General features: G+C 38.0%; 1 protein-coding gene across 2 annotated transcripts in view; it reads right to left on the reverse strand.

Annotated features, from left to right (window-relative positions):
- The window catches only part of NELL1 (neural EGFL like 1), a 934,274-nt gene that overhangs the window by 359,775 nt on the left and 547,090 nt on the right, over window positions 1-27,409 (reverse strand). For both annotated transcript variants that reach the window (XM_032166405.2, XM_032166404.2), the window contains exon 14: window positions 2,873-2,995. In XM_032166405.2, the coding sequence (XP_032022296.1) occupies window positions 2,873-2,995 (123 nt within the window). The remainder of the gene's footprint in view (window positions 1-2,872; window positions 2,996-27,409) is intronic.

Here is a 27,409-nt window from a genome sequence, read left to right on the forward strand (position 1 = left end):
TTTTTTTTTTTTTTTGAGATGGAGTCTTGCTCTGTCCCCCAGGCTGGAATGCAGTAGCGTGATCTCAGCTCACTGCAACCTCTGCCTCCCAGGTTGGAGCAATTCTCCTGCCTCAGCCTTCCAAGTAGCTGGGATTACAGGTGGACACCACCACACCCAGCTAATTTTTTTGTTTGTTTGTTTGTTTGTTTGTTTTAGTAGAGATGGAATTTCATCATGTTGGCCAGGCTGGTCTGGAACTCCTGACCTCAGCTGATCCACCCGCCTCAGCCTCCCAAGCGCTGGGATCAGGTGTAAACCACTGCGCCTGGCCTTAACCAAATTTTAATATGTAAAAATATAGAAGTTACAATTCACCAGTAATGAAAGCCAGTGTAAAGAACCAATAGTGAAAGCAGGTGTGAAGAGTACAACTCTTTATCCAATTGTTCAACTATATCACATTGCTTTCCCATGCAGCATTTATAAAACACAAGACTTTTCCTTACTGAGGTTGACACAATTGATTATGAGAATCACTTTAAGAAAATTATTTTCCCTAATTCATAACTTTCAAGGGAAGATATGTTTCCCCTCACAGTCTGCGGACACCAGGAACATTATTTGAACTCATATTTTTTCATAGCTGGACTTACAAAATTCTGCGAAGGTGAAACCACCACTTATCACAATGGCAAGAGAGGACTTGGCAAATACAAACTCACTGGACAAGGGCAATTAATATTATTTTATGAGGTAACATAATTCTGAAAAAAGTGCATTAAAATCCCTATGTTCCTCCTCAGATTTATAGCACTAGCATGCAGGTACCAGCAGTGGGCTTGATAATCCATGGAATTACATTAACGTTTTTGTGTCCTTGTTTTGCTTTGGAAATTTCCTTAGCCTTGTAAAAAAGCTGAGCACTAGTTTATTTGCTTCAGGGTACTTTAGAAAAAATACGCACAAATATTCCTGTATAAAAGACCATTGGAAGAAATGCAAATAATATGGAATTCATAGTAATTAGTGAATTTTCTTTTTTCGCACACCCATGGGTAATAAGGTGACTAGTTTGCATGTTTCCAGTCTTTATATATTTACATAAATATGTATATAGATAGTTCTAAATATTAACTTAGATATTTGATGACACTATATTGTTCTGAACTTGATTTTATTTTCTCAAAAATATGTAGGGTATCTTTCAATGTGATGTGTATATGTATGTATGTGTTTGTGTGTGCGTGTGTGTACATACAAATGTTTAGAGTTTTAAACCACAGCATTCTACTCTATAAAATGAATATGCCAAGATAAATTTAATCATTCCAGCACTGATGGATATTATGGTTGTTTCCAGTTTTCAGTGAATATAAACAGTGCTGCAAAAAAAAATTCTACATAAATTTCCCCCTCTTCATGAACCTGTGCTTTTTTAGAATAAATTTCAAGAGGTAAAATTGATGGAATCAATAGAATACATACTTTGAATGTTGATAAATTTTGTCAAATTGCTGTTAAAAAAAAAAGAGTTTTACCAATTTACACTCATAGTCATGTATTAGGCTTTCTGCTTACCCCACCTTAACCAACACAGAATAAAATCAATCTTTTAAAATTATTCCCCAATCCAATCCATAAATATAGTGACTTAGTCATTGTAAATTATTTTTCACTCATTACCAGCATTTCATCCCTGCAGAGGAATACTGACAATGTGTTTACCATGTATCTTTGGACAAGTTACTTAACCTCTCTGTGTCTCAATCTTAACACTTCTAAAATAAAGATAATAATACCTACCTCATAGGATGTCTTTTGTTTTCTTGTTCATGTTGCCTATTTTTTCATTATGATTGTGCCTTTCCTCTTTGGTGATTTGGTGAGTTAACACATAGTAAACAAGGACCTACTGTGTGCAAGTCACCACTCTAAACACCAGGGACAATGAGGGGACAAGATCAAGTGTTCACTGTCATGGAGCTTACATTCTAGTGGGGAGGCAGATAACATATAAACACCAGGGACAGTTGGGGGACAAGACCAAGTGTTCACTGTCATGGAGCTTACGTCCTAGTGGGGAGGCAGATAACACAGAGATAAGCAAACACATAAATCTGTGATGTTCTGTCAGGTTGTGTTTTTGAAGAAAAAAATCAAGCCTGGTGTGGGCTAAGAAGTACTAAGGGTGTTATTTTAGATAGGGTGGTCAAAGAACATTTCTGTGATGAGGGGACATTTGAGTAGAGACATGAAAGAAATGAGCATTGTGGCTGAGGCAACAGCAATGCTGAAGGAATAACAGGGACCCAGTAGGCTGAGGTAAAGGGATTGAGGGTGACAGGAAAGAGAGGTGTCAGCTGTGAGAAGCCAGGGACCAGACGCTGAATGCCCTCATAAGCCAGAAGGAGGAATTTTATTTTTACTCTACATGCTAAGGGAAGCCAGGGCACTGGCCTCTGAATTGATAAACTGCTCCCAGACACTGAGCGAAGCTAAAACTGTAAGTTTCCTACCCAAGCAGATACCTCAAGTGTGGACAGAAACAGTGTCCACTTGCCCTTAGGGGAAATCTCACAGGAAAGAAAAGCCAACATCCGCAATCGAAGCTTCCCTCACAAACTCACGCCAACAGGCAAAGCTGAACAGAGTCATCAAGTTATGTAACTGTGCCCCTGACCCACACCTCTACCTTTTTCTTTCAACTCAAAAGCTAAACCTGAAGCATTTTTCTTTTTCCCTGATGCACAGTACCCTTGCCAGTTGATAAACCAGGAGCAGGAACCCTTGCTGTGTTCCACCAAGAGTTGCCAAGAAGGTCCGACACACAAGTGCCAAGAGCCCAGGCAGAATGGCTGCTCACAACTCACCCCTAAGGCAGCAAGCCTACCTCTGCAGATGGTCCCGTTCCCCACGTAGCCCGGTTTGCAGGTGCAGCTGTGTCCCTGGACAGTGTTGAGGCAGATGGCATTCTCATCACAGTTGTGCTGGCCGCTGCCACATTCATCGTGTTCTGTTTCCAAGGTGAGAGAAAAAGAGAAACACTTTTTCTTAAGTTGGAATTACTGGTATTGGGAAATGTAGCTGGAATTCACCAAATAAGAATGACAGTGACTACCACTTGTCAGTACCTTACTATGTGCCTAAAAGTTCCTGTTGAAATCTCAACTCTGAAAGAAAGATGTCATTATCCCTACTTTGCAGGTAAAGAAACAGTATCAGAGAAGTCAAACAACTCCTGTCCATCACACAATTGGTAAGTGCTGCATGAAGGCCATTGTTTCTTCCACCTTCTAAAAAGGTTTTCACAGAGATTCCAAGGTAACGGTTCTCAGTAGGGGGAATTTTGCACTGCCTCACCCTGCAAACATTTGCTATGTCAGAGGGTATTTTTGGTTGCCATGATTGGGAATAGGAAGTGATACTGAAATCTAGGGAATAAAGGCCAGGAATGCTGCTAAGCATTGTGCAATGTGCAGAAGAGCTCAAAACAACCAAGAACTAGCCAGCCTAAAATGTCCACAATGCTGAAAAATGTCCACAATTGGAAACCTTCCCCTCAGGTTACAAAAAAGAGGAGAGGAGAGGAGGGGAGGGCAGGGGAGGGGAGGGAAGGAGAGGGGAGGGAGGGGAGGGGAGAGGGGAAAAGAAACAAACCTATATGAGAGATTCCATGGCTTCTTTAGAACAAAGAGGATAAAACTGCAGAAGAAGGCTGGTGAATATAGCCTAGCAAAGGAGAATTTCCCAACAAAATTTTCAAAGGAGTACCACTGATCACAGGGAAGGCTGGTGAGCACAGGATTGTGCTGACAGTAGGACAAGGATTTACTCTAAGGCCTTTGTTTAAGGGCCTCCAGTGGTTTAATTTTCCATATAGCCCACTTTCATAGGGTTCAGAATCTAACCTCTGGGTATCTGCCTGCCGTGTAGTGATATGGGTTATATATATTCAGATAGCTGTGGCATCCTTGATCCACAGGACATGGAGGGAAACCGATCTAACCCTAGCCATAACAGATGAAAAGACTCCAAGTTAGAAACTAAGGTTTCATAGATAACTATAATTTCCTCTCATACTCAGCAAGTTAATGGAGTTACCCAAATGACTCCTCTATAAATAAACAATATGGCAAAGTTTATATCCTTTATTCCTTTTTAACATCTGCTAGTATAACTTCTCACAAATTTTAAGAAGAAAAATCCAGTAGGGCCATTCAAATCATAAATAGTTATAAAACCAGAATAGAAATTCCAGCTAGAAACCTCAAGCAAATAACACTAATTGGAACAAAACAAAAAATTCAGTATAGTTTGTTAAGTGAATTGTTCAACCAATGTACCAATCATTTGAAATATAATCAATCTTTATTTTTATTTTAAATTTCCTAATGGGGGCTCAGTAATGAGAAAGGTTAAATCCTGCAAAATAGGACTGTTTTTATCGCACACACACAACAGAGGTAGGGCACACACATGCATCCGATTGTTGATTTAATACTTGGAATTTTCCAAATAAAATTTTTATTTAGGCCTTAAGACCAACCCAAACTGTCAGCAAGAAATATGCACAGGTTAGCAAACAGTGAGAAAAGAAGATTTCTGAGGAAACACTTCAAGTCTGTGCTTAAGTCATCTCCAGCACACTCCAGAAACAGTATACCCTTGTGCATGTCCACTCGAATTTACAAACCTATCAAGTACCTAGTATGTGCAGGTGCAATACTAGACAAGGTTAGAAACATAAAAAAGTCTAAGAATTCAGACTTATACTCCAAGAGTTTTCAGTCTCCTTCTTTAAATTCATTGAATAAAGAATTATTATGGTCTGTACTGGGAATACAAAGATGAGTAGATAATGGTCTTTGCTAGCCTGAACATTTTAATAGGGGTAACTAACTGGAACACAGAAGATAAGTGATAAGAGTTATAAGTAGTTGACCTTATATTTTATCATATAAAAGGAACATATTTTAGAATGAAAGGGTGCTCTACTAATAATTACACTGGGATAACAAGCATAACTCAGAATGACCCAGGCAAACTAGCATATGTGGTCATGCTAGATAAGAGGAATAAAGATAAGCTAGACTGAGAGTTCATTGGAAGGAAGAAATTCCTTCTAATGGAGAGAAGAGAAAAGTCCTCTTGCAAAAGGTAATATTTTAAATAATCTTTCACAAATGGTCAAGGTTTCTCAATTAGAGTTGCTCATGCAGGCTTAAGTATGGAGAAAGGTATGGTTCTGTGCAGCATTCCAAAAGCCTGGTCCATCCTTACCTACCAGGTCTTATCTTCCAATATTCTTGAAGTAAATCTTCTTCTCTAATGAGGTGGCATCATTGCTGTCCTGCAAATGTAGGAGTTTGTTCCTACCTCTAGTTTTTCATGTTGTTTCCTTGACCCACAATACTCTCTCACAATGTAGTTGGTTTATCTGCCTTTGCCTGGCTTCAGACACCACTTCAAACCCATAGTCTTACCATGTTCATGAAGCCTTACACACTTTTTCTCTAGACCATGAATTTCATCTATCTTAGAACTTTTATAAAATTTAATGTCTTTACCTCTTTGGAGGCAATGATATCATAATATACTGTGATGATATTTGCAAGTTTTGTCATTAATGCCATAATTGACTTTGAGAAGAGGAATTGTAGCATATTTTCCACAACCTTCACTTTATCTATTAATACCTTACACAGTGTTATTGAACCTAGAGAATGCCAAGCACTGAAGTCAATATTTTACGCATATTATACCATTTAATTCTCCCAGCAATTAAATGAAGTAAGTTTGCTCATTTTACAAAGAAGAAACTTAGACAAAAGTACTTTATATAACTTTCCTAAGATCATAGAACTGGTAAGTAGAGAAACTCAGACTATGAATGTAGACACTAGATGAACAAACATGTCACTGAGCAGTTGGAAGTTAATTTGGATGTGGCCAAAACTAAACCATGGCATGTGGAAACGATATCATAATGCCAACAATGAACTGTCTTCCTGTATTCTAGCCCCCAATTCCTACTGAGATCTCCTACATACTTACTGAGAATAGACGACCTATTCCCAAAGAACAAAAGCCATAGAACTTCCACATTTCATTTTCTTTAGTCATGCCCAAGTTTTCAAAATGACCAGCATCTTCAAAACTGTGTTTAATAGAGACAGCCAAAGAAAATACCATTTTCTTCTATAAATATCGCATTCCTTTCCAGTTGCCAAGGATGCTGCAAAAGATATGACAAGTGATTGCAAAAGACGGACTGGCATAGAGGTTAAGAGTATGAACTCCAAAGCCACCGGCCTAGTTTAGAAGATCCTGGTGGCCGGGCGCGGTGGCTCATGCTTGTAATCCCAGCACTTTGGGAGGCCGAGGCGGGCGGATCACGAGGTCAGGAGATCAAGACCACGGTGAAACCCCGTCTCTACTAAAAATACAAAAAAACTAGCTGGGCGTGGTGGTGGGCGCCTGTAGTCCCAGCTACTCGGAGAGGCTGAGGCAGGAGAATGGCGTGAACCCGGGAGGCGGAGCTTGCAGTGAGCCGAGATTGAGCCACTGCACTCCAGCCTGGGTGACAGAGCGAGACTCCGTCTCAAAAAAAAAAGAAGATCCTGGTTTGCCAATTACAAGCTATGTCTACTTAAGTAAGTTACCCAACCTCTCTGTCTTAGATTCCTTCTTGTAAAATGTGGACAATGATAGAACCTATCACTTGGGGTTGTTTTGAGAATTAAATTAATTAATATAGGTAGAAAATTTATGACAGCATGTTACAGCTGGTAAGTGCTCCACAAGTGTTAGGTATTTGATGGTCATTGCTGCTACTGCTGCTGCTGCTGCTGCTGCTGCTACTACTACTACTACTACTACTACTACTACTACTACTACTACTACTACTACTACTACTACTACTACTACTACTACTACTACTACTACTACTAATTCTACTAATATTGCTGCGACAATTACTTGTGGGCAGACTTAATCATAGGATGGTGGTTACAACTGAATTGAGACAGATGTTATCAAGATGATTAAATAGAGGTGTCCAGCACTCACCTCCCTGACAAAGGGCCACAACAACCAGTAGATAACCACAAATCAAACAGAGTATTTAAGGAAGAATACTGGGATTCAGTAGAGAAGTTATGAAGACCTTTTAGGGTACAGAAACTTAAAAAGGCATTATAGAGAGAAAAGCAAAGCACCCAGTATCAGTTTGTTTCAAGCCAAGAGGAACTCCCATTGTGGGAAAAAAGAAAGTGGGAGATTGCCAGCAGCCATATTCCCACCATGGACACCAGCAATTCTAGGTACAGAAGAGCCTCACAGCCCTTACAGGCCCTGATCCCAGCATAGGGAGCATTTGGAGTCCAAGCAACTTCATATTTCCTGAGAGGGAAAACACGCTGAGTCCTTTGCACTCCCCTGGATCTGGGATGCTGAAGCACAATACCATTTTAAGAGCAGAGCTGCCACCAGAATGTATCCATTCATAGGATCCAATAGTCCCTGCATGTCCATATTCCTGGGGTCCTGCTGCCATCCCACCACATACACCCAGAAGGCTGCAGCAACATGACATGAGATGGACACAGAAATGATACCATGACCATAGCGTCTGAGCCCGTGTAGCACCCTATATCCCATGGGACAGGCAGTTCAGCACAGCAAAGAGGCTTACCCCAGGACAGAGAGCACCAACACACAAAAGCAAATGAAGTCTATGAAATGACTGAAAATGAACTCAAAATAATGATCTTAAGGAGATTCAGCAAAATACAAGAGAACACAGACATTTCCACAAAATCAGAAAAACAGTGCCTGATCTGAATGAGAAATTCAACAAAGAGATAGATATCACAAAACAAAACCAGAGAAATCTTGAAACAGAACAATTCAATGAATGAAATAAAACTTTAATTGAGAATGTCAATAATAGGCTAGTTCAAGCAGAGTAATTTCTAAACTTGAAGACAGCTCTTTTGAAGAAACTCAGTCAGACAAAAATAAGAAGACATTTTAAAATAAAAGGACATATAGGCCACCATTAAGTAAACAAATATGTGAATTTTGGAAGTTCTAAGAAGAAAAGATGGGAAATGGCATAGAAAACCTATTTTTAAAAAATAGCCATAGGCTGGGCATGGTGGCACATACCTATAATCCAAGCACTTTGGGAGGCTGAGACAGGAGGATAGCTTGGAGTTTGAGACCAGAGTGAGGAAGATGGTGATGTGCCATATCTACCAAAAAAAAAAAAAAAATCTGGGTATGGTGGCATACAACTGTGGTCATAACTTTGCAGGAGGATCACTTGAGCCCAGGAGGTCGAGGTTGCAGTGAACCATGTTCATGCCACTGCACTCCAGCTTGGGCGATAGACAGAGACCTTGTCTCAAAAAATAATAATAAAATATTAGCCAAAAACTTCCCAATACTTAGGAGAGACACGACCATCCAGATTTAGAAAGCTAAGAGCCCCCAAATAAATTTAACTCAAAAAGGTCCTTGCCAAGGCACATTATAGTCAAACTTTCAAAAGGCAAAGGTAAAGATGGAATGCTAAAAACTGAGAGGAAAACATCAAATCACATATGAGGATATGCCATCAGACTAACAGCAGATTTTCCAGCAGAAACCTGCAGGCCAGGAAAGAATGGGACGATATATTCAAAGTGCTGAAAGAAAAAACAAATACCACCAAAGAACCCTATATACAGAAAAACTAACCTTCAGAAATGACGGAGAAACAGTCTATCTCAGACAAGCAAAAACTGAGGAAATTCATCACCAGTAGACCTAACCTACAAGAAAAGCTTAACAAAGTCCTACATCAGGAAGTGAAGGGCAATATATACTTTTTTTTGAGTCATATACTTTCATGAAAGCAGTACTCATGTATAACTCACCAGTAGAGCAGATAAACAAATACAAAGAGAATGGGATCACACATTACTATTACGGAAAACCACCAAACCACAAAAATAAACAATAAGAGAAGAAGAAAGGAACAAAGGGTATAAAAAACAACCAGAAAACAATTAACAAAATAACAGAAGTAAGTACTCATCTATCAATAAAAACCTCAAATATAAATGGTTTTGATTTCCCAATACATGGACTGGCTGAATGGATTTTTTGTAAGACCCAACGATTCTGTAAAAACACACGCCATCTAAAAGTAAAGGGATAAAAAATATATTCAACACAAATAGAAATCAAAAGTGAGCAGAAGTAGTTACGTTTATTTCAGATGATATAGATATTAAGTAAAAAAAGAAAAAAGAAAGACAAAGAATGTCATTATATAATGATAAGGGAATCTATTCAGCAAGTATATATAACAATTGTGAATACACATGCATCCAGCACTGGAGGACCCAAATTCATAAAGCAAATATTACTACATCTGAAGAGAGAAAGAGAGAGAGAAAGAGAAGAGATTCAAATACAATAATGATAGGGGGCTTGAACAACCCACTATCAACATTAGATAGATCATCTAGACAGAACATCAACAAAAAAAGATTGGATTTGAACTGGACTTTAGGCCAAATAGACATAAAAGACATTTCCAGAACAATATATCCAACGACAAAGCATACATTCTTCTCATCAGCACATAGAACATTCTCCAGGATAGAACATATGTTAGACCACAAAAGTCTAAACAAATTTCTAAAAATTAAAATCATATCAAGTTTCTTCGCAGACCACAATGGAATAAAACTAGAAATCAATACCAAGAGGAACTTTGAAACTTATATAAAAACATGGAATATAAACACATTCCTGAATGACCACTTGGTCAATGAAGAAATTAAGATGGAAATCATAAAAATTCTTGAAATAAAGGAAAACAGAAACACAATATACCAAAACCTCTGGGGCAAAGTAAAACCAGTATTAAAAGGCAAGTTTATAGCAATAAAAGCTGACATAAAAATAATAGAAAGATTTCAAATAAGCAATCTAATGATGTACTTCAAGAAATTTCAAAAGCAAGAGCCAACCAAACCCAAAATTAGTACAGGGAAAGAAATAATAAAGATCAGAGCAGAACTACACTGAATGGAGACTTAAACAATAAAAAAAATCAGCCAGGTGTGGTGGCTCACGCCTGTAATCCCAGCACTTTGGGAGGCCAAGGTGGGCAGATCACGAGGTCAGGAGATCGAGACCATCCTGGCTAACACAGTGAAACCTCGTCTCTACTAAAAAAAAATACAAAAAAATACAAAAATTAGCCAGGCGTGGTGGCAGGTGCCTGTAGTCCCAGCTACTCGGGAGGCTGAAGCAGGAGAATGGTGTGAACCCAGGAGGCAGAGCTTGCAGTGAGCCAAGATCACACCACTGCCATCCAGCCTGGGCAACAGAGCAAGACTCTCTCAAAAAACAAACAAAAACAAAACAAACAAACAAAATACAAAAGATCAAAGAAACAAAAAGCTTGTTTTTTGAAAAGATAAACAAAATCAACAAACCTTTGGCTACACTAAGGAAAAATGAGAAAAGACCTAGATAAATAAAATCAAGAAATTGAAAATGAGACATTACAAATAATACTACAGAAATACAAAGAATAATTCAAGTAGGCCGGATACAGTGGTTCATGTCTGTAATCCCAGCACTTTGGGAGGCTGAGGCAGGTGGACTGCTTGAGCCCAGGAGTTAGAGACCAGCCTGAGAAACATGGTGAAATCCCATCTCTATAAAAACTACAAAAATTATCCAGGTATGGTGGTCCACACCAGCAGTTCCAACTACTTGGGAGGCTGAGGTGGGAGGATTTCTTGAGCCTGGGAGGTCAAGGCTGCAGTGAGCCATGATCATGCCACTTCACTCCACCCTGGGCAACGGAGCGAGACCTTGTCTGAACAACAACAAAAAAATCATTAGACACTATTATGACAGCTATATGCCAACAAACTGGAAAACCTAGAGCAAACAGATAAATTTCTGGACACAGGTAACCTATTAATTTTAAACCAGAAAGAAATAGGAAAACTGGAGAGACCAATAACAAGTAAAGAGATTGAAACAGTAACAAAAAATCTCCCAGCAAAGAAAACCCTGAGAATGGATGCCTTCACTGCTGAATTCTATCAAACTTTCAGAAAATAGTTAACTACCAATTCTTCTAAATTATTACAAAAACTGAAGAGGTAGTAATTCTTCCTAACTTATTGTACAAGGCCAGTATTACCCTGATACGAAAATCAGACAAAAACATTACAAATACAGCAAATTAAAGGCCAATATCCCTGATTAACACAGATGCAAAAATCCTCGACCAAATACTAGCAAACTGAATACAACAGTACAACATAAAGATTATATACCATGATCAAGTAGTATTTAGCTTGGAGATGCAAGGATGCTTCAGCATACTCAAATCAATAAATGTGAGATATATCACAGCATTGTCCAATCAACAGAATGGACAAAAACCATATTATCATCTCAATAGATGCAGAGAAAGCATTTGGTAAAATTCAACATCACTTCATGATAAATACTCTCAATGAATTAGGTATAGAATCAGTATACCCAGACACAATAAAGACCATATATGCAAGCCCATAGCTAACATCATACTGAATCAGGAAAAGCCAAAATATATTTTCTCTAAGAACTAGAACAAGACAAAGATAACAACTTTTAGCACTGCTAGTCAACATAGTACTCAAAGTTCTAGCCAGAGCAATTAGACAAGGGAAATAAATAAAGGGAATCCACATAGGAAAAGAGGAAATCAAATTGCCCTCTTTGCAGATGATATAATATTATATATTGAAAAACCCAAAAGCTCCACCAAAAAGAAATCTCAGAACTAATAAACAAATTCAGTAAAGTTGCAGGATACAAAATTAACATATAAAAATTGGTACATTTCTATACATCAGCAACAAACTAGCTGAAAAAGAAATCAAGAATGCAAATGCATTTACAATAACTACAAAAAAAAATCTAGGAATAAATTTAACCAAGGAGGTGAGAGATCTCTATAATGAAGACTACAAAACATTGATAAAAGAAACTAAAGAGGACACATAAAAATGTAAAAGTGTTCCATGTTCATGAATTGAAAGAATTAATAATGTTAAACAAACCATACTATTCAAAGTGATCTACAGATTCAATGCAATCCCTATTAATGACATGTCGATATCAATATCAATGACGTTCTTCACAGAAATAGAAAAAAAGCCTAAAACTTGAGGAACCATAAAAGATCCCAAAAAGCAGAACAGAGCAAAAATGATAAAGCTGAAGACATCACACTACCTGACTTCAAAATATACAACAAAGCTATGGTAACCCAAACAGCATGACACTGGCATAAAAACTGATACACAGGCTGATTGAACATAATAGAGAACCCAATAATAAATTCATGTATTTACAGCTGATATGGCTTGGATTTGTGTCCCTGCCCAAATCTCATGTCGAATTGTAAACCTCAGTGTTGGAGGCAGAACCTGGTGGGAGGTGACTCAATCATGGGGACAGATGTCCCAATTGCTGTTCTCATGATAGTGAGTTCTCATGACATCTGGTTGTTTAAAAGTGTGTAGCACCTCCTCTTTGCTCTCTTCCTCCTGTTCCTGTCATGCAAGTCGTGCCTCCATCTCTTCACCTTGCACTATGACCATAAGTTTCCTAAGGTTTCTGAAGCCATGCTTCCTGTAAAGCCTGCAGAACTGAGAGTCAATTAAACCTCTTTTCTTTATAAATTACCAGTCTCAGGTAGTTCTTAATAGCAATGTGAGAACAGACTAATAAAACAGTCAACTGATTTTTGACAAAAGTGCCAGCAACATACATTGGAGAAAGGACAACCTCTTCCTTAAATGGTGCTGGGAAAACTGGGTATTCATAATGCAGAAAAATGAAATTAGACCCCTATTTCTCACCATATACAAAAATCAACTCAAAGTAGATTAAATACTTAAATGTGAGACCTAAATTAATAAAACTACTAGAAGAAAACATAGGGAAACTGCTTTAGGACATTGATATGGGCAGACATTTTAAGGTAAGACTTCAAAAGTACTGGCAACAAAACTAAAAATAGATAAGTGGAATTATATTAAACTAAAGTGCTTCTGCACAGCGAAAGAAATAACAGAGTAAAGGAGGCACGAAATGGGGCAATAGGTTTTCAAGCTATCATGTGACAAGGGATTAATATCCAGAATATACAAGGAACTCAAATAATTTAACAGCACAAAAGCAAATAACCCGAAATAAAAATTGGCAAATAATCTGAACACTCACTTTTTAAAAGCAGGCAGCAATATGGACAACAAAGATATTTTTTAAATGCTCAACATCATTAATCATCAAGGAAATGAAAATCAAAAGTACAGTGAGATATTATTTCACCCCAGTTAAAATGTCTTATATCAAAAAGATAGGCACTAACAGACGCCAGTGAGGATGGAGAGAAAAGAGAACTCATACAACGTTGGTGGAATATAAATTAGTACAACCCTTATCAAAAACAGTATGGGTGTCTCTTAAACTAAAAATAGAACCACTGTGTGATCCAGCAATCTCACTATTGTGTTTATCTAAAGGAATAAAAATCTATATATTGAAGAGATATTTGCACCCCATATTTACTGCAGCATTATTCACAATAGCCAATATATGGAATCAACCTAAGTGTCCATCAATAGAAGAATGGATTCAAAATGTGTCATGTATACAAAATGGAATACTACTAAGTAATAAAAAGAATAAAATCCTGCCATTAGTGGCAACATTGATGAGCTTTGAAGACATTATGTTACATAAAATAAGTCATGCACAGGAAGATGAATACCACGTATTCTCACCCATACTTGGGACTTTAAAAATTTGAGTTCACAAAAGTATAGTGTAGACCTGTGGTTATGAGAAGCTGGAAAAGATAGTAGAGAGAGGAGGATAAAGAGAGGTTAATTAGGAGACAGAAAATTATAGCTAAAGAATAAGTTGCAGTGTTCTATAACACTTTGGGGTAACTATGGTTACCCCTAGGGTAACTTATTGCATATTTTTAAATACTAGAAAATAGAATTTTGAATTTTCCTAACACAAAGAAATGATAAATATTTGAGGCGATGGATATGCTAATTACTCTGATTTGATCATTACTCATTGTATTCACGTATTTAAATGTCATTCTGTATCTTATAAATATGTATACTTACTACATGTCAATTTTTCAAAAAACTTAAAAATTGATCGAGAAATCTTTTTCTTTTACAGCTAATAGTTTAGGCAGAATGGTTGTGAACAGATAGGCATTAGAAGCAAATTAAATTAGAATGCCTCTTTGCAGGTCCAAAGAAATATTTACTTAGAATCAATTATAGTCTCCAGGAAATAAGACTATGGATTAGAAACGTGAAAAATACACATTTAGGATGGATGGATAACCTAAGTTTGGCTATAGTATATTTGGAATATCCAACTTATCAGGACAAAAAATGATGATTGTCACAGCAAGCTGTTTCTTTTTTTTTTTTTTTTTGAGACGGAGTCTTGCTCTGTCGCCCAGGCTGGAGTGCAGTGGCGCAATCTCGGCTCACTGCAAGCTCCGCCTCCCGGGTTCACGCCATTCTCCTGCCTCAGCCTCCCGAGTAGCTGGGACTACAGGCGCCCGCCACCACGCCCGGCTAATTTTTTGTATTTTTAGTAGAGACGGGGTTTCACTGTGGTCTTGATCTCCTGACCTCGTGATCCGCCCGCCTCGGCCTCCCAAAGTGCTGGGATTACAAGCGTGAGCCACCGCGCCCGGCCGCTGTTTCTTCACTAATTATAATAATAATGATTATAACAATACTATTTTTAAACTAATATTCAAGCACTAATTAAACAGTCATTATCTCATAGTTCCTTTCTTCTTCCTTCTCATTTCCTGTCCATGGAAAGTCTCAGGAAGGCTCTAATAAATCCAACCCTGTAACAGTGACTCTGGCATCAGTAACCATGATCAACTGACACATTGCTTTCCTTAGTAAACCAATCAGGACCCAAACGACTACCTGATAGACATTTCTACTGTGGCTACAAATACCCTATGTTTGGGGGTCTGCTGGCTTGTGGTTTTATTTTGTTCAAAGTAATCTTTTATGTATCTTAAAAAAATTGTAACAATGACTGGACTAGGACATGACAAGCAGATTTTATCTATCAGTAACATTTTATAGATGAAGAAATTAGGATTTGGAGCATGTAAGGCACTTTTCCTATAAGCACATAAATATCAATAATAAGTTGTACTTCTGAAACTCAAACTACCATCTCCTCATTCCATCTCCTACAGTCTTTCTAAAAGTCCACTTTACTATGTCATACAAAAGAATTGCTTGCTACAATGTTGGTCACAGTGTAGGTAATTTTTTACTTAAAAAAAATTACAGATTCACAGGAAGTTGCAAAGAAGAAAGAAGACTCCTATGTACCCTTCACCCAGCTTCAACCAATGTACCTTTCACTCAGCTTCCCACAATGTACCTTTCCCCTAGCTTCCCCCAATGTACCCTTCACCTAGCTTTCCCCAATGTATTAACTCATTCTCACACTGCTAATAAAGACATATCTGAGACTGCATAATTGATAAAGTAGTTTTATTGACTCACAGTTAAACGTGGCTTGGGAGGCCTCAGGAAACTTACAGTCATGGAGAAGGGGAAGCAAACATGTCCTTCTTTATATGGTGGTTGTAAGAAATACAGGGTGAAGGAGGGGGGAATAGCCCCCTATGAAACCATCAGATCTCATGAGAACTCACTCACTATCACAAGAGCAGCATGGAGGTAACTACCCTCATGACTAAATTACTTCCCACTAGGTCCCTCCTACAACACACAGGCATTATGGAAACTACAATTCAGGGTGAGATTTGGGTGGGAAAACAGCCAAACCATATCATTCTGCCCCTGACCTCTCCCAAATCTCATGCCTTCTCATTTCAAAATACAATCATGCCTTACGAACAGTCCCCCAAAGTCCTAACTCATTCTAGCATTAATCCAAAAGCCAAAGTCCAAGGTATCATCTGAGACAAGGCAAGCCCCTTCTGCCTATAAGCCTGCAAAATCAAAAGCGAGTCATTTACTTCTTAGATACAGTGGGGATACAGGCATTGGGCAAATATACTTGCTCCAAATGGAAGAAATTGGCCAAAACAAAGGGGCCACAGGCCCTGTGCAAGTCCAAAATCCAATAGGGCAGTCACTAAAACAATTAAGTTCCAAAATGATCTCCCTTGACTCCATGTCTCACATCCAGGGCATGCTGATGCAAGAGGTGGGCTGCCATGGTGTTGAGCAGCTCCGGCCCTGTGGCTTTGCAAGGTACAGCACCCCCTCCAGGCTGCTTTCATGAGCTGGCTTTGGGTGTCTGCAACTTTTCCAGGCACACAGTGCAAGCTGTCAGTGGATCTACCATTCTGGAATCTGAAGGATGGTGGCCCACTTCTCACAGCTCCACTAAGCCGTGCTCCAGTGAGGACTCCGTGTGGGGGCTCCAACCCCACATTTCCCTTCTGCACTTCCCTAGTGGAGATTCTCCATGAGGCCTCTGCCCCTGCAGCAGACTTCTGCCTGGACAACCAAGCATTTCCACATATCCTCTGAAATCTAGGTGGAGGTTCCCAGACCTCAATTCTTGACTTCTGTGCACCTGCAGGCTTAACACTACATGGAAGCTGTCAAAGTTAGGGGCTTGCACCCTCAGAAGTAATGGGTCAAGCTGTACCCTGGCTAAACAAAGTCCTGAGGCTGTACACAGAAGGGGGGCCCTGGACCTGGCCCAGGAAACCATTTTTCCCTCCTAGGCCTCTGGGCCTGTGACAGGAGGGGTTGCAATGAAAGTCTCTGACGTGCCTGGAGACATTGTTCCCATTGCCTTGGTGATTAACACTCAGCCCTTTATTACTTATGCAAATTTCTGCAGTGGGCTTGAATTTCTCCCCAGAAAATCAGTTTTCTTTTCTATTGCATTGTCAGGCTGCAAATTATCCAAACTTTCATGCTCTGCTTTCTCTTGAATGCTTTCCTATTTAGAAATTCCTTCCACAAGACACCCTAAATCATCTCTCTCAAGTTCAAAGTTCCAAAGATCTCTAGGGCAGAGGCAAAATGCTGCCAGTCTCTTTGCTGAAGCATAACAAGAATCACCTTTACTCCAGCTGCCAACCAGTTCCTAATTTCCATCTGAGACCACCTCAACCTGGACTTCATTTTCTATATCACTATCAGCATTTGGTCAAAGTCATTCAACAAGTCTCTAGGAAGTTCCAAACTTTCCCATATTTTCCAATCTTCTTCTAAGCCCTCCAAACTGTTCCAATCTCTGCCTGTTACCCAGTTCCAAAGTCACTTCCACATTTTTGGGTCTCCTTATACCAGCACCTCACTCTCTACACCAATTTAGTGGATTAGTTCAGTCTCACACTGCTAATAAAGAACTAGCTAGGACTAGGTAATTTATAAAGGAAAGAGGTTTAATTTACTCACAGTTCAGTATGGCTGAGAAGGCCTCAGGAAACTTATAATCATGGCAGAAGAAGCAGCAAACATGTCCTTCTTTACATGGTGGCCGCAAGGAGAAGTGAGAGAAAAGGGTGGGGAAATAGCCCTTATAAAACCATCAGATCTCACGAGAATGCTCTCACTATCATGAGAACAGCATAGAGATAACCACCCTCATGATTCAATTACCTCACACTGGGTCCCTCCCATGACATGTGGAGATTATGGGAATGACAATTCAAGATGAGATTTGGGTGGGGACACAGCCAAACCATATCAGCATCCTATGTACCTACAGTACAATATCAAAATCAGAAGATTGACGTTAGCATGTTACTGTTAACTAGTCTGCAAATATAATTTAGTTTATACCATTTTAATCTATATTCATTTATGCATGTATGTATTATGTATGTTATAGTTCTATGCAATATTATCTTATGTAAAATTCACAAAACCACCATCACCATCTCTTTGTATTTGCACCCACTCGACCTTTCCCACTCACCCACCCTAATACTATCAACCACTAACCTGTTCTCCATATCTATAGTTTGTCATTCAAAGAATGTACAAGTATTTTGTGAACATACATTTTTACATTTCTAGGATAAATATCCAAAAGTGTGATTGCAGGGTCACCTGGTAAGAACATGTTTAGTTTCCAAGAAAACTACCAAATGATTTTCTAGAATGACTGTAATTTTACATTCTCATCAGCAATGTCTGAGTGATCGTCTCTCCATATCCCAACTGACACCTGATGTTGTCACTATTTTTTGTTTTAGCTATTCTGATAGGTGTATAGCAATAATGCATTATGTTTTTAATTTATATTTTGCTAACTGCCAATGGTGTTGAGTATATTTTCACTTGCCATCTGTATCTACACTTTAATATTTGTTCATGTCTTTTGCCCATTTTATAACTGGATTGATTTTTTACTGTTAAGTTTTGAGAATTCTTCATATTTGCTACATATAGGTTCAGCATCTTAAATCTGGAAATCAAAAATCTGAATTGCTCCAAAATTCAAAACATTTTGAGTGCTGACACGATTGTCAAAGTATGCTCCCTGGAGCGTTTCAGATTTCAAATTTTTGAATTTAGGATGTTTAACTGGTAAGTATAATGAAAATATTCCAAATTCTGAAAAAGTCTGAAATCTGAAACTCTTCTGGTCCAAGAATTTCAGATAAAAGATACTCACCCTGTATAAGGCCTTTATTGGATATGAGATTTGCCAATATTTTCTCACAGTCTGCAGTTTGTATTTTCATTCTATCACAGTCTTTCACAATGCAAAAGGTTCTAATTTTCATGACAATCAATTAATCATTTCTTAGTTTATATATAGTGCTTTTAATGTAATGTCCAAGAACCCTTTTCTAACCTTAGGTTCCAAAGATATTCTCCTAATTTTTCCAATAGTTTTATATTTTTACATTTTTACATTTAAGCCCATAATACATTTGAGTTAATTTTTGATAAGGTATAAGGTTTAGGTTGGGGTTGATTTTTTTGCCTATGCACATCCAGTGACTCCAGTGCCATGTGTTCAAAAGGCTACTTTTTCTCCATTGAATTGTGTTAATAACTTTGTCAAAACCAATTTGTTATATTTGTATTTGTCTGTTTCTGGGGCCTCTATTCTGTTCTATTGATCTTTGTGTCTATTCCCCTGCCAATACTACACTGTCTTGAATATAGTATCTATAAAGAAATCCTTAATATTCAATTCAAAATTATTCAAAATTATTTTAGCTATTCTAGTTCCTTTTCACTTCTACCTAAATTTTAGATTAAGCTTGTTGGAATTTTTTAAGGAATTAGGTTAAACTTTACAGATCAACTTATGGAGAATTGACATCTTTACTATATTGAGTCATCTAATCCATGGATACAGTATGCCTCTCCATTTACTTATATAATATTTTATTCTTTCCATTAGTGTTTTTTTAAATGTTAAGCATGCAGATCCTATAAATGTTTTGTTAGACTTTTCACTATGTATTTCACTTTCTTTAGAGCAATTATATATGATAGTAGGTGCTTAATTCTAGTTTCTACACATCAGTTACTAATATATAGGAAAAAAATTAATTTTCTGTATTGATCTTGTAACTTGAGACTTTGATGAACTCATTTGTTAGTTCTACAACATTTTTATAATTTCTTGACATTTTCTACATAGGAAATTATGCCTTCTGTAAATAGATACAGCTTGGTTTGTTCTTTTCCAATTTGCAAGCTTATTTCTTTTTGTTGCCTTATTGTCTTGGCTAAAACTTCCAGTGCTGTGTTGCCCAAGAGTGGTAAGAGCAGACATCACTGCTTTGTTGCCAAATTTAGGAGAAAAGCATTCAGTCTTTCACCATGAAGTATAATGTTAGCCCCACCTTATACCACCTTGTCAATGCCGGGTGGAGGCAGAGCTCCAGTTCCCTGATGGGCTGCACTAATGATGGATTTGGGAGAAAGCGAGGGCCAAATAGCCCTGCCTTGCACTGCCTTTTCAGTCTTCATGTTGTTGCATGGAAGTGGTGCCTCAGCTCCCTGCTGAACTCCAGTGACTTTACTTCAGTAGAGGAATCTCAGCACCAACTGCTTCTACTAAGCAGATTTTTATTGCCACAGGCTTGGAGTAGGGTTATGTCCGGGCGATTTTTAGCTGTAAGAGGAAGAACCTAGAAGGACTGTGACTGCTCTATCTGGGCTGGAACCAAGAGACTCTAGTGTATTTAATTTTTCAGAAATTAGTCACTTTTCTCCTTTGCTTCTTTTCTAAACAGCAATAATAATTTGAATTTTTCATAAGTAAAATTTATTATGCTCATACTATATGAGCCAGATACTGTTGAAGTGTATTACATCATCCATATCAATTAAGTATTATTGTCATCCCTATTTTCTAAATGAATAAATGAGGACAGAGAGGTTGTATGGGGCCTAATATTATATTAATATGATGGTAGATTCAAATCAGGGTAGCCACTATCAAACTATGTCAGAAGAAGAAGAACCATGGTTCATGCCTGTAATCCCAACACTTTGGGAGGCCAAGGTGGGTGGATAACTTGAGGTCAGGAGTTCGAGACCAGCCTGGCCAACATGGTGAAACCCCATCTCTACTAAAAATACAAAAATTAGCCAGGTGTGGTGGCACACTCTTGTAATCTCAGCTACTCAGGAGGCTGAGGCAGGAGAATCGTTTGAACCCAGGAGGCAGAGGTTGTAGTGAGCTGGGATCACACCACTACACTCCAGCCTAGGCAACAGAGAGAGACTCCATCTCAAAAAAGAAAAACAAACAAACAAACAAACAAACAAAAAAAAACAAGAAGCAGCAGAACCATGCAGTTATTATTCATTCTTGATACCTCCCTCTCCCTTAATCTCTTGTAATCAATCCATCACCAAGTCTTGCTAATTTTTCTTCCTAAGTATCTCTCAAACTCATTCCCACATTTCCATTTCCATTGCCACTCTGCTTATCCAAGTTATCAACATCTCTCACTTGGGCTATTGCTATAGCTTCCCAATGCATCTCCTCACATTCCCCATTGCCCACCTGCAATTTATTTTTCTTACTGCACTTACAGCAATCTTTTAGGAATTCAATTCTTATCATTTTGCCACACCTGGCCAAAGCTCTTCACATACTTCCCATTGGTCTTAAAATGCAGACAAACATTATTAACATTACTCTCAGCCCAGTATGCTCTTGCCTTTACCTACGTGCCCAGCATGATTTTGCTCTATTCCCCTTCTTGTCTGCTAAGCTGCAAGCACAATGGCTTTGTCTCCTGCCTCAAAAGTTCCTTTTTACCTCTCATGATAAGCATTTTCATATGCTCGTCCCTCTTCATCCTACGTAATATCCGCTTATCCTTGAGATCTCAAGTATGTCTTCACCTTCTCAGAGAAAGAACTTTGAATTTCCTTGAGTGAAGCAATTTCCCCTGTAACATTCTTATATAATATCCAATATATTTCCTTCATAGGACTAATCACATTTATAATTTACATTTATTAGTTTATTATGAAAGTCTTTCTTCTCACTAGAGCACAAATCTCTTAATAGAAACTATATAATTCTTTTCTTTATCTCCAGCCCAAAGCTGGGCTTCTAAAATTTAGTAAGTGCCTGATACAAATACCCCTTTATAAAAGAAAGATAGGAAAGAAGGAAGAAATGATGGAAGGCAGAAAAGAAGTTAGGACAGAGATAAAAAGCTTTGGTATCAAAAGCTGTAGACAGGTCAAGAAGAACTAAGACCCCCCAGAAAGGTAACTGAATTGGGGATCTGGAAGGAACTCTAAAGAGAAGAGCTTAAAAATGAAATACAACCAGGTAATGACATGTTGCTATCCCCATTTCTTTATCACAGTGATTTTGTGGGTGGAGAAAATAACACTGAGGCTTCAGAAGCTTTCTTTGAAGCAGGGCATTTCTTTTGCAAAAAATTGCTGAAGACACACAGTAAGAGAAAACACTTGCAAATCATATACCTTAAAAGGGACTTGAATCTAGAATATATAAAGAACCTTTAGAATGCAATAATTAAAATATAACCCAATTAGAAAGGAGGAAAAGTATTTAAACAGTCTTTTCCCCAAAGAAGATATAGAAATGGCTAAGAGGCACATGAAAAGATTCTCAACGTCATTAACAATTAGGGAAATCCAAAGCAAAGACACCATGAGATACCACTTCACACCCGCTAGAATGCCTATAATAAAAAGGATCGATAATAATAAGTTGGCAAGAAATAGAGGAATTGGAGCCCTTGGATATTGCTCGTGGAAGTGCAAAATATTTCTGTCTCTATGGAAATTAGTTTGGCAGTTCCTCAAACAAACACAGGGTTACCACATCATCCAGCAATTCCACTTGTAGGTATACACTCAAGAGAAGTGAAAACATAAATCCCCACAAAGACCTGCACACAGATACTCATAGCAGTATTATTCATAATATCCAAAAGATTAACACAACCTAAATGTCCATGAACTAATCAATGCATGAAGAAAATGTGGCATATCCATGCAATTGAATACTATTCACCAGTAAAACAAAATACTGACAGATACTTCAACAGGTTTCATAGATGAACCTCAAAATCACTATGCTGAACAAAAGAAACCAGTGAAAAAAGATATAATTATATAATCCTATTTATATAAAATGTCCAGAATAAGCATATGTATAGAAGCAGAATGTAAATTAGTAGTTATCAAGGGCTAAGCTCAGCAGAATGGGTAATGATTATTAATGAGTATCAGTTTCTTTGAGGTGATAGAAATATTCTACATGACCAATACGTAAAACCAAAGTTAAAATAAACACCTTCACTTCTTTCTTTTATTCTAGTTGTGGATATTCCTATTGGACTAGGTGACTTAAAAGAAACCTTGAAACATTGGACCACAGTTAAGAAATGTTCTAAAACTAGATTATGATAATTGCTGTGCAACTCTGAAAATACACTTAAGATAATCAAATTATCAAATTCCATACTTTAATGGGGTAAAACTTATACTATGTAAATTATATCTTAACAAACTGTTAAAAATTATTAAGGAGAAAGTTCTGAAATAAGTTAACACATTTGTTCTATATCCATATGTTAAGAAGGGGATGTAAAGACTCATCAAAAGTTATACTTAGACAAAATATTCTTCCAAGAATGGGAATTAGAAATGTTAGTTATTTTGATAAAAATCCCAGGTATATGCCATATTTCCTTAATTGAAAAAAACCATTTATTTGATAGTAATATGGGGGTAAGAATTACGTATTTTATATATATATATAATATATACATATATACCATTTATTTTATAGTAATATGGGGTTAAGAAGTAATTATGTATAACACATATCTACGAACAAGATGGTTCCTAGAATGTAAAATCTGAAAATCTGTGCTTTAGGCTGAAAGACATGTTATTTATAATACAACACAGTTCTTGAGTTCAAACAGCATTTTTCTAAGTCAAAATAAATATAAATCTAAGCCCGTTCTGTGCCAGAATTGATGACTAAATCTCATTCATTATTGGACTCCTTTGTGCCCAGTAGGATCCCACTACAGTTCTGGGGGTATTAGACAAAAGTTTTGGGGAGGGCTATCTGGTCTTCACAATGGTTACTATCTAGCCCAAAAAGTTATTGGAGGTCAAAAGCCCTGCTGATTCTCTGCTAAGCTCAGGTGCTGAGATCTTTGCCAAGGGCAGAAACTTTAGTATTGGAGATCTGAGTCTTTGGGTATACAGAAAATTCTATTACCCTTGGTGGAACTACCCCCACTCTGGCTGTAAACCACTTTAAGAGCTTATAGATTCTTAAATCTTCCTTCGGGCTATAACTACTTCAACTTAGACCACTTTTACATCCCCAGACATCAACCTCTGTAATCCCATCTCCCTCTAGATGAATTCGGTCTCCTGGAAAGTGTGTATTAACTCTGCCCCAGTAACAGAGGGATTGATTTTCCGGGACTGGAAGCTGTTCTTGACTCAAAACCCTGAATAAGGATATGGGAAGAAAGGAGATGTGAGTAGGGGTGCAGAGAGGAAAGTAGGGAGGAGGGGTAGAGGGGAAATAGCTTCCTCCTTTCTAGTAACTCTACAGTAGCAATAAATAAAACACAAAGTAGTAATTCAATCAAGTGCTTTTCTATTTGGATATATAAATTATATATTAAATATGGCATATTATATATAATGTATATCCATCATTTATATAAATGTGCATAAATAGAAAAAGTCTATAAAATGCATGTTAAAATATTGACAGTAATTTACACTAGTGTTGAATAGAAGATAAATGGGAGTTATGTATACTATTTATCTTACTCATTTTGCACTTTTGAATGTTTTATAATATGTATCTTTTATTACTAAAGAATAGATGGTTTTTATTGTGTTTTGTTTTAAGAAGAAAGAAAATAAAAGGGTAGACGTAGGTCAGAGGATACAAAGTAACAAATATGTAAGATGAACAAGTCTAGAGATCTAATGTACAACATGAGGCGGACTATAGGTAATCAAATAAGATGGTACTGTATTTGAGATTCCTGCTAAATAAATAGATTTTAGCTCTTCTTTCCACAAAAACAAAAAAAAGAATGGGCAAGTATATGAGATGATGGACATGTTAAATGCTTCACTGTTGTAACCTTTTTATGATCTATGTGTATCCCATAACATCATGTTGTATAACTTATACACAACAAAATTTATTTTTTAAAAAAGAAAGAAAATGGATTCCAGATGTATCTAAGACTGAATGAAAAAGACAAAGCTTTGGCAGCAGATAGATCTAGATACAAATCCCAGCACTGTCACTTAGGAGAGGTTTGGCAAACTCTTTGTGGTCCAGTTTGTGTGTGTGAGTAAAATACATGACTAAAGCGTAAAAACTTGGCTTAGTTGGCTTAGTCTTTTGTTCCTCAGATCTGAACAGATTCTGCTAAAGAGGAGATTTTCAAGACCATTGATATAATGAATTGTTCATAGGAAGAAACTTTGTACAACATCTAGTTTCATTATTTGTACATAAAGTAGTAGGAACTCCAAAAATGTCAGAGACTATCCCACTGACACTATTACCATCATCAGCATCAACACAGTGTGATGTGGGTCTGTTTCTAATGAAGCCTTCCCTAAAACTTCCAGGAAGATTTTATTAGATTCATTACTCTCCTCTATGTGCCTTAGGAATATAGAGTTCATGGCATCCTGAAAGAGAAAGAACCTCCGTTCAAATCCAGCTTTGTCACCTGCTCACTTTGTGACCTTAGAAAGCATACTTGATGTCTCTGAGCCTCTGAGTTGTCACCTGAAAATGTGAGCAATAAGATCCACCACACAGAGCTGCTGAGAAGATTAGCAAAGAGACTATGCAAAAAAGTGTCCAGTAGCACACCAGGCAAGTAATACAGATTCAGTGAATGTTAGTTTTGTTCCAGAGAGATCATTCAGAAATGCATTATTAAACTACAAAATTAATGAAGAGCTTAACTGTGGTCCAATGTTTCAAGGTTTCTTTTAAGTCACCTAGTCCAATAGGAATATCCACAGCTAGAATAAAAGAAAGAAGTGAAGCTGTTTGTTTTAACTTTGGTTTTATGTAATGGTCATGTAGGCATCCCCACAGTGTCCTTTTTGCTGAGGCCCTTTGTCTCTCTACTGTGAAGAGACTGGCTTGTGATTCTTTTGGTTTCACAGCTACCTAGAGGAGTTCTGAAGACAAGTGTCTAAAGATGAAACATGGTAGGAAAAATAATGCTGGGTTAATCTTTTTCTTTATCACAGAAGTTTGCCTTCTCCTTCAGGGAGTCTCAGTACGAACATGTTCTTTCCCTTTCTGAAATAAGATGAGGGACAAAAAAAGCAAAAGGAATCTGAGAGAAAGACTGACAAAGGGGAAAAATCTCTTTTCCTCCCCCTTCATCAGTGATTGTGGCTCCCTGTCCAGATGCTTTGAGGCCCAGTCAACTAAGATTCCAAAGAAAAGGCAGTGGGAAGGGGTGGGTAGAATCAAAGAGAAACACAGAACTCTGAAAATGTGCTATCCCTATTATCCTGATTTTCAATGTGGCTATATATTCCTATTGAATTATTCATTCCCACCCATATTTGGTTGAACAGTGCCACCCCCAAATTTATATACACCAAGAACCTCAGAATGTGACCTTATTTGTGAATAAAGTCTCACCGATATAATTTGTTAAAATGAGGCCATATGGGATTAGTATGGGCCCTAAATCCAATGACCGGTGTCTTTATAAGAGCAGAAGGCACACTGTGATACACAGAGTGGAGCAGGCCATGTCAGGACATAGGCAGAGACTGGAATGATGCTACCACGAGTCAAGGCATACCAGGAGCCACCAGAAGGTGGAAGAGGCAAGGAAGTATTTTCCCCTAGAGCCTTTGGAGAGAGTACGACCTGTTGACTTCTTAATTTTTGATTCTGATCTCCAAAATTGTGAGAGAAAAAGATTCTGTTGTTTTAACCCATGGAGTGTATGACAATTTGTTATAGAGGTCCTAGGAAAACATTATAATCAAATTTTTGTACAATTTTTCACACAATGAAGTGCTGAGAGGACAGTGAGGACCCAAGTCCTAGTGACCTTTACTGTTTTCTAAAAAAGATACCCTAAAAGATGGAGGGAAGAGGCCTGGGCATATATGTCCATAGTGAAATTATTTAACTATGTTTGGCAGGTAAGGGGAAGAATAAGGGTTTTAGATACAGACACACTGCATTTAAATCAGAGCTCCTACATGAGACAGCAGTAAGGTATCAGTACATTTCTCACATCTGAGCCCCCATTTCCCCATATTTAAAGCACAGAGACAACCATCTACTTTGTTGAGGAGTTGTACTAAGAAAAATATAAACTGGACGGCCATTTGGGCAGACAGCGAGCTCGCTGCAGGAGTTGCTTTTTTCATATCCCAGTGGCACCTGGAACACCAGCAAGACAGAACTGTTGACTCCCCTGGAAAGGGGGCTGAAGCCAGGGAGCCAAGTGGCTTAGCTCAGTGGATCCCACCCACACAGAGCCCAGCAAGCTAAGGGCAACTGGCTTGAAATTCTCGCTGCCAGCACAGCAGTCTGAAGTCCACCTGGGATGCTCAAGCTTCGTGGGGGGAATGATGTCTGCCATTATTGAGGCTTTGGTAGGCAGTTTTAGGTTTTACCCTCACAGTGTAAACAAAGCCTCAGGGAAGTTCCAACTGGGTGGAGCCCTCTGCAGCTCAGCAAAGCCACTGTAGCCAGACTGCCTCTTTAGATTCCTCCTCTCTGGGCAGGGCATCTCTGAAAAAAAGGCAGCAGCCCCAGTCGGGGGCTTATAGATAAAACC

Source organism: Hylobates moloch, unplaced genomic scaffold, assembly GCF_009828535.3.
Source record: "Hylobates moloch isolate HMO894 unplaced genomic scaffold, HMol_V3 SCAFFOLD_11, whole genome shotgun sequence".
In the NCBI taxonomy this organism is placed as follows: domain Eukaryota; kingdom Metazoa; phylum Chordata; class Mammalia; order Primates; family Hylobatidae; genus Hylobates; species Hylobates moloch.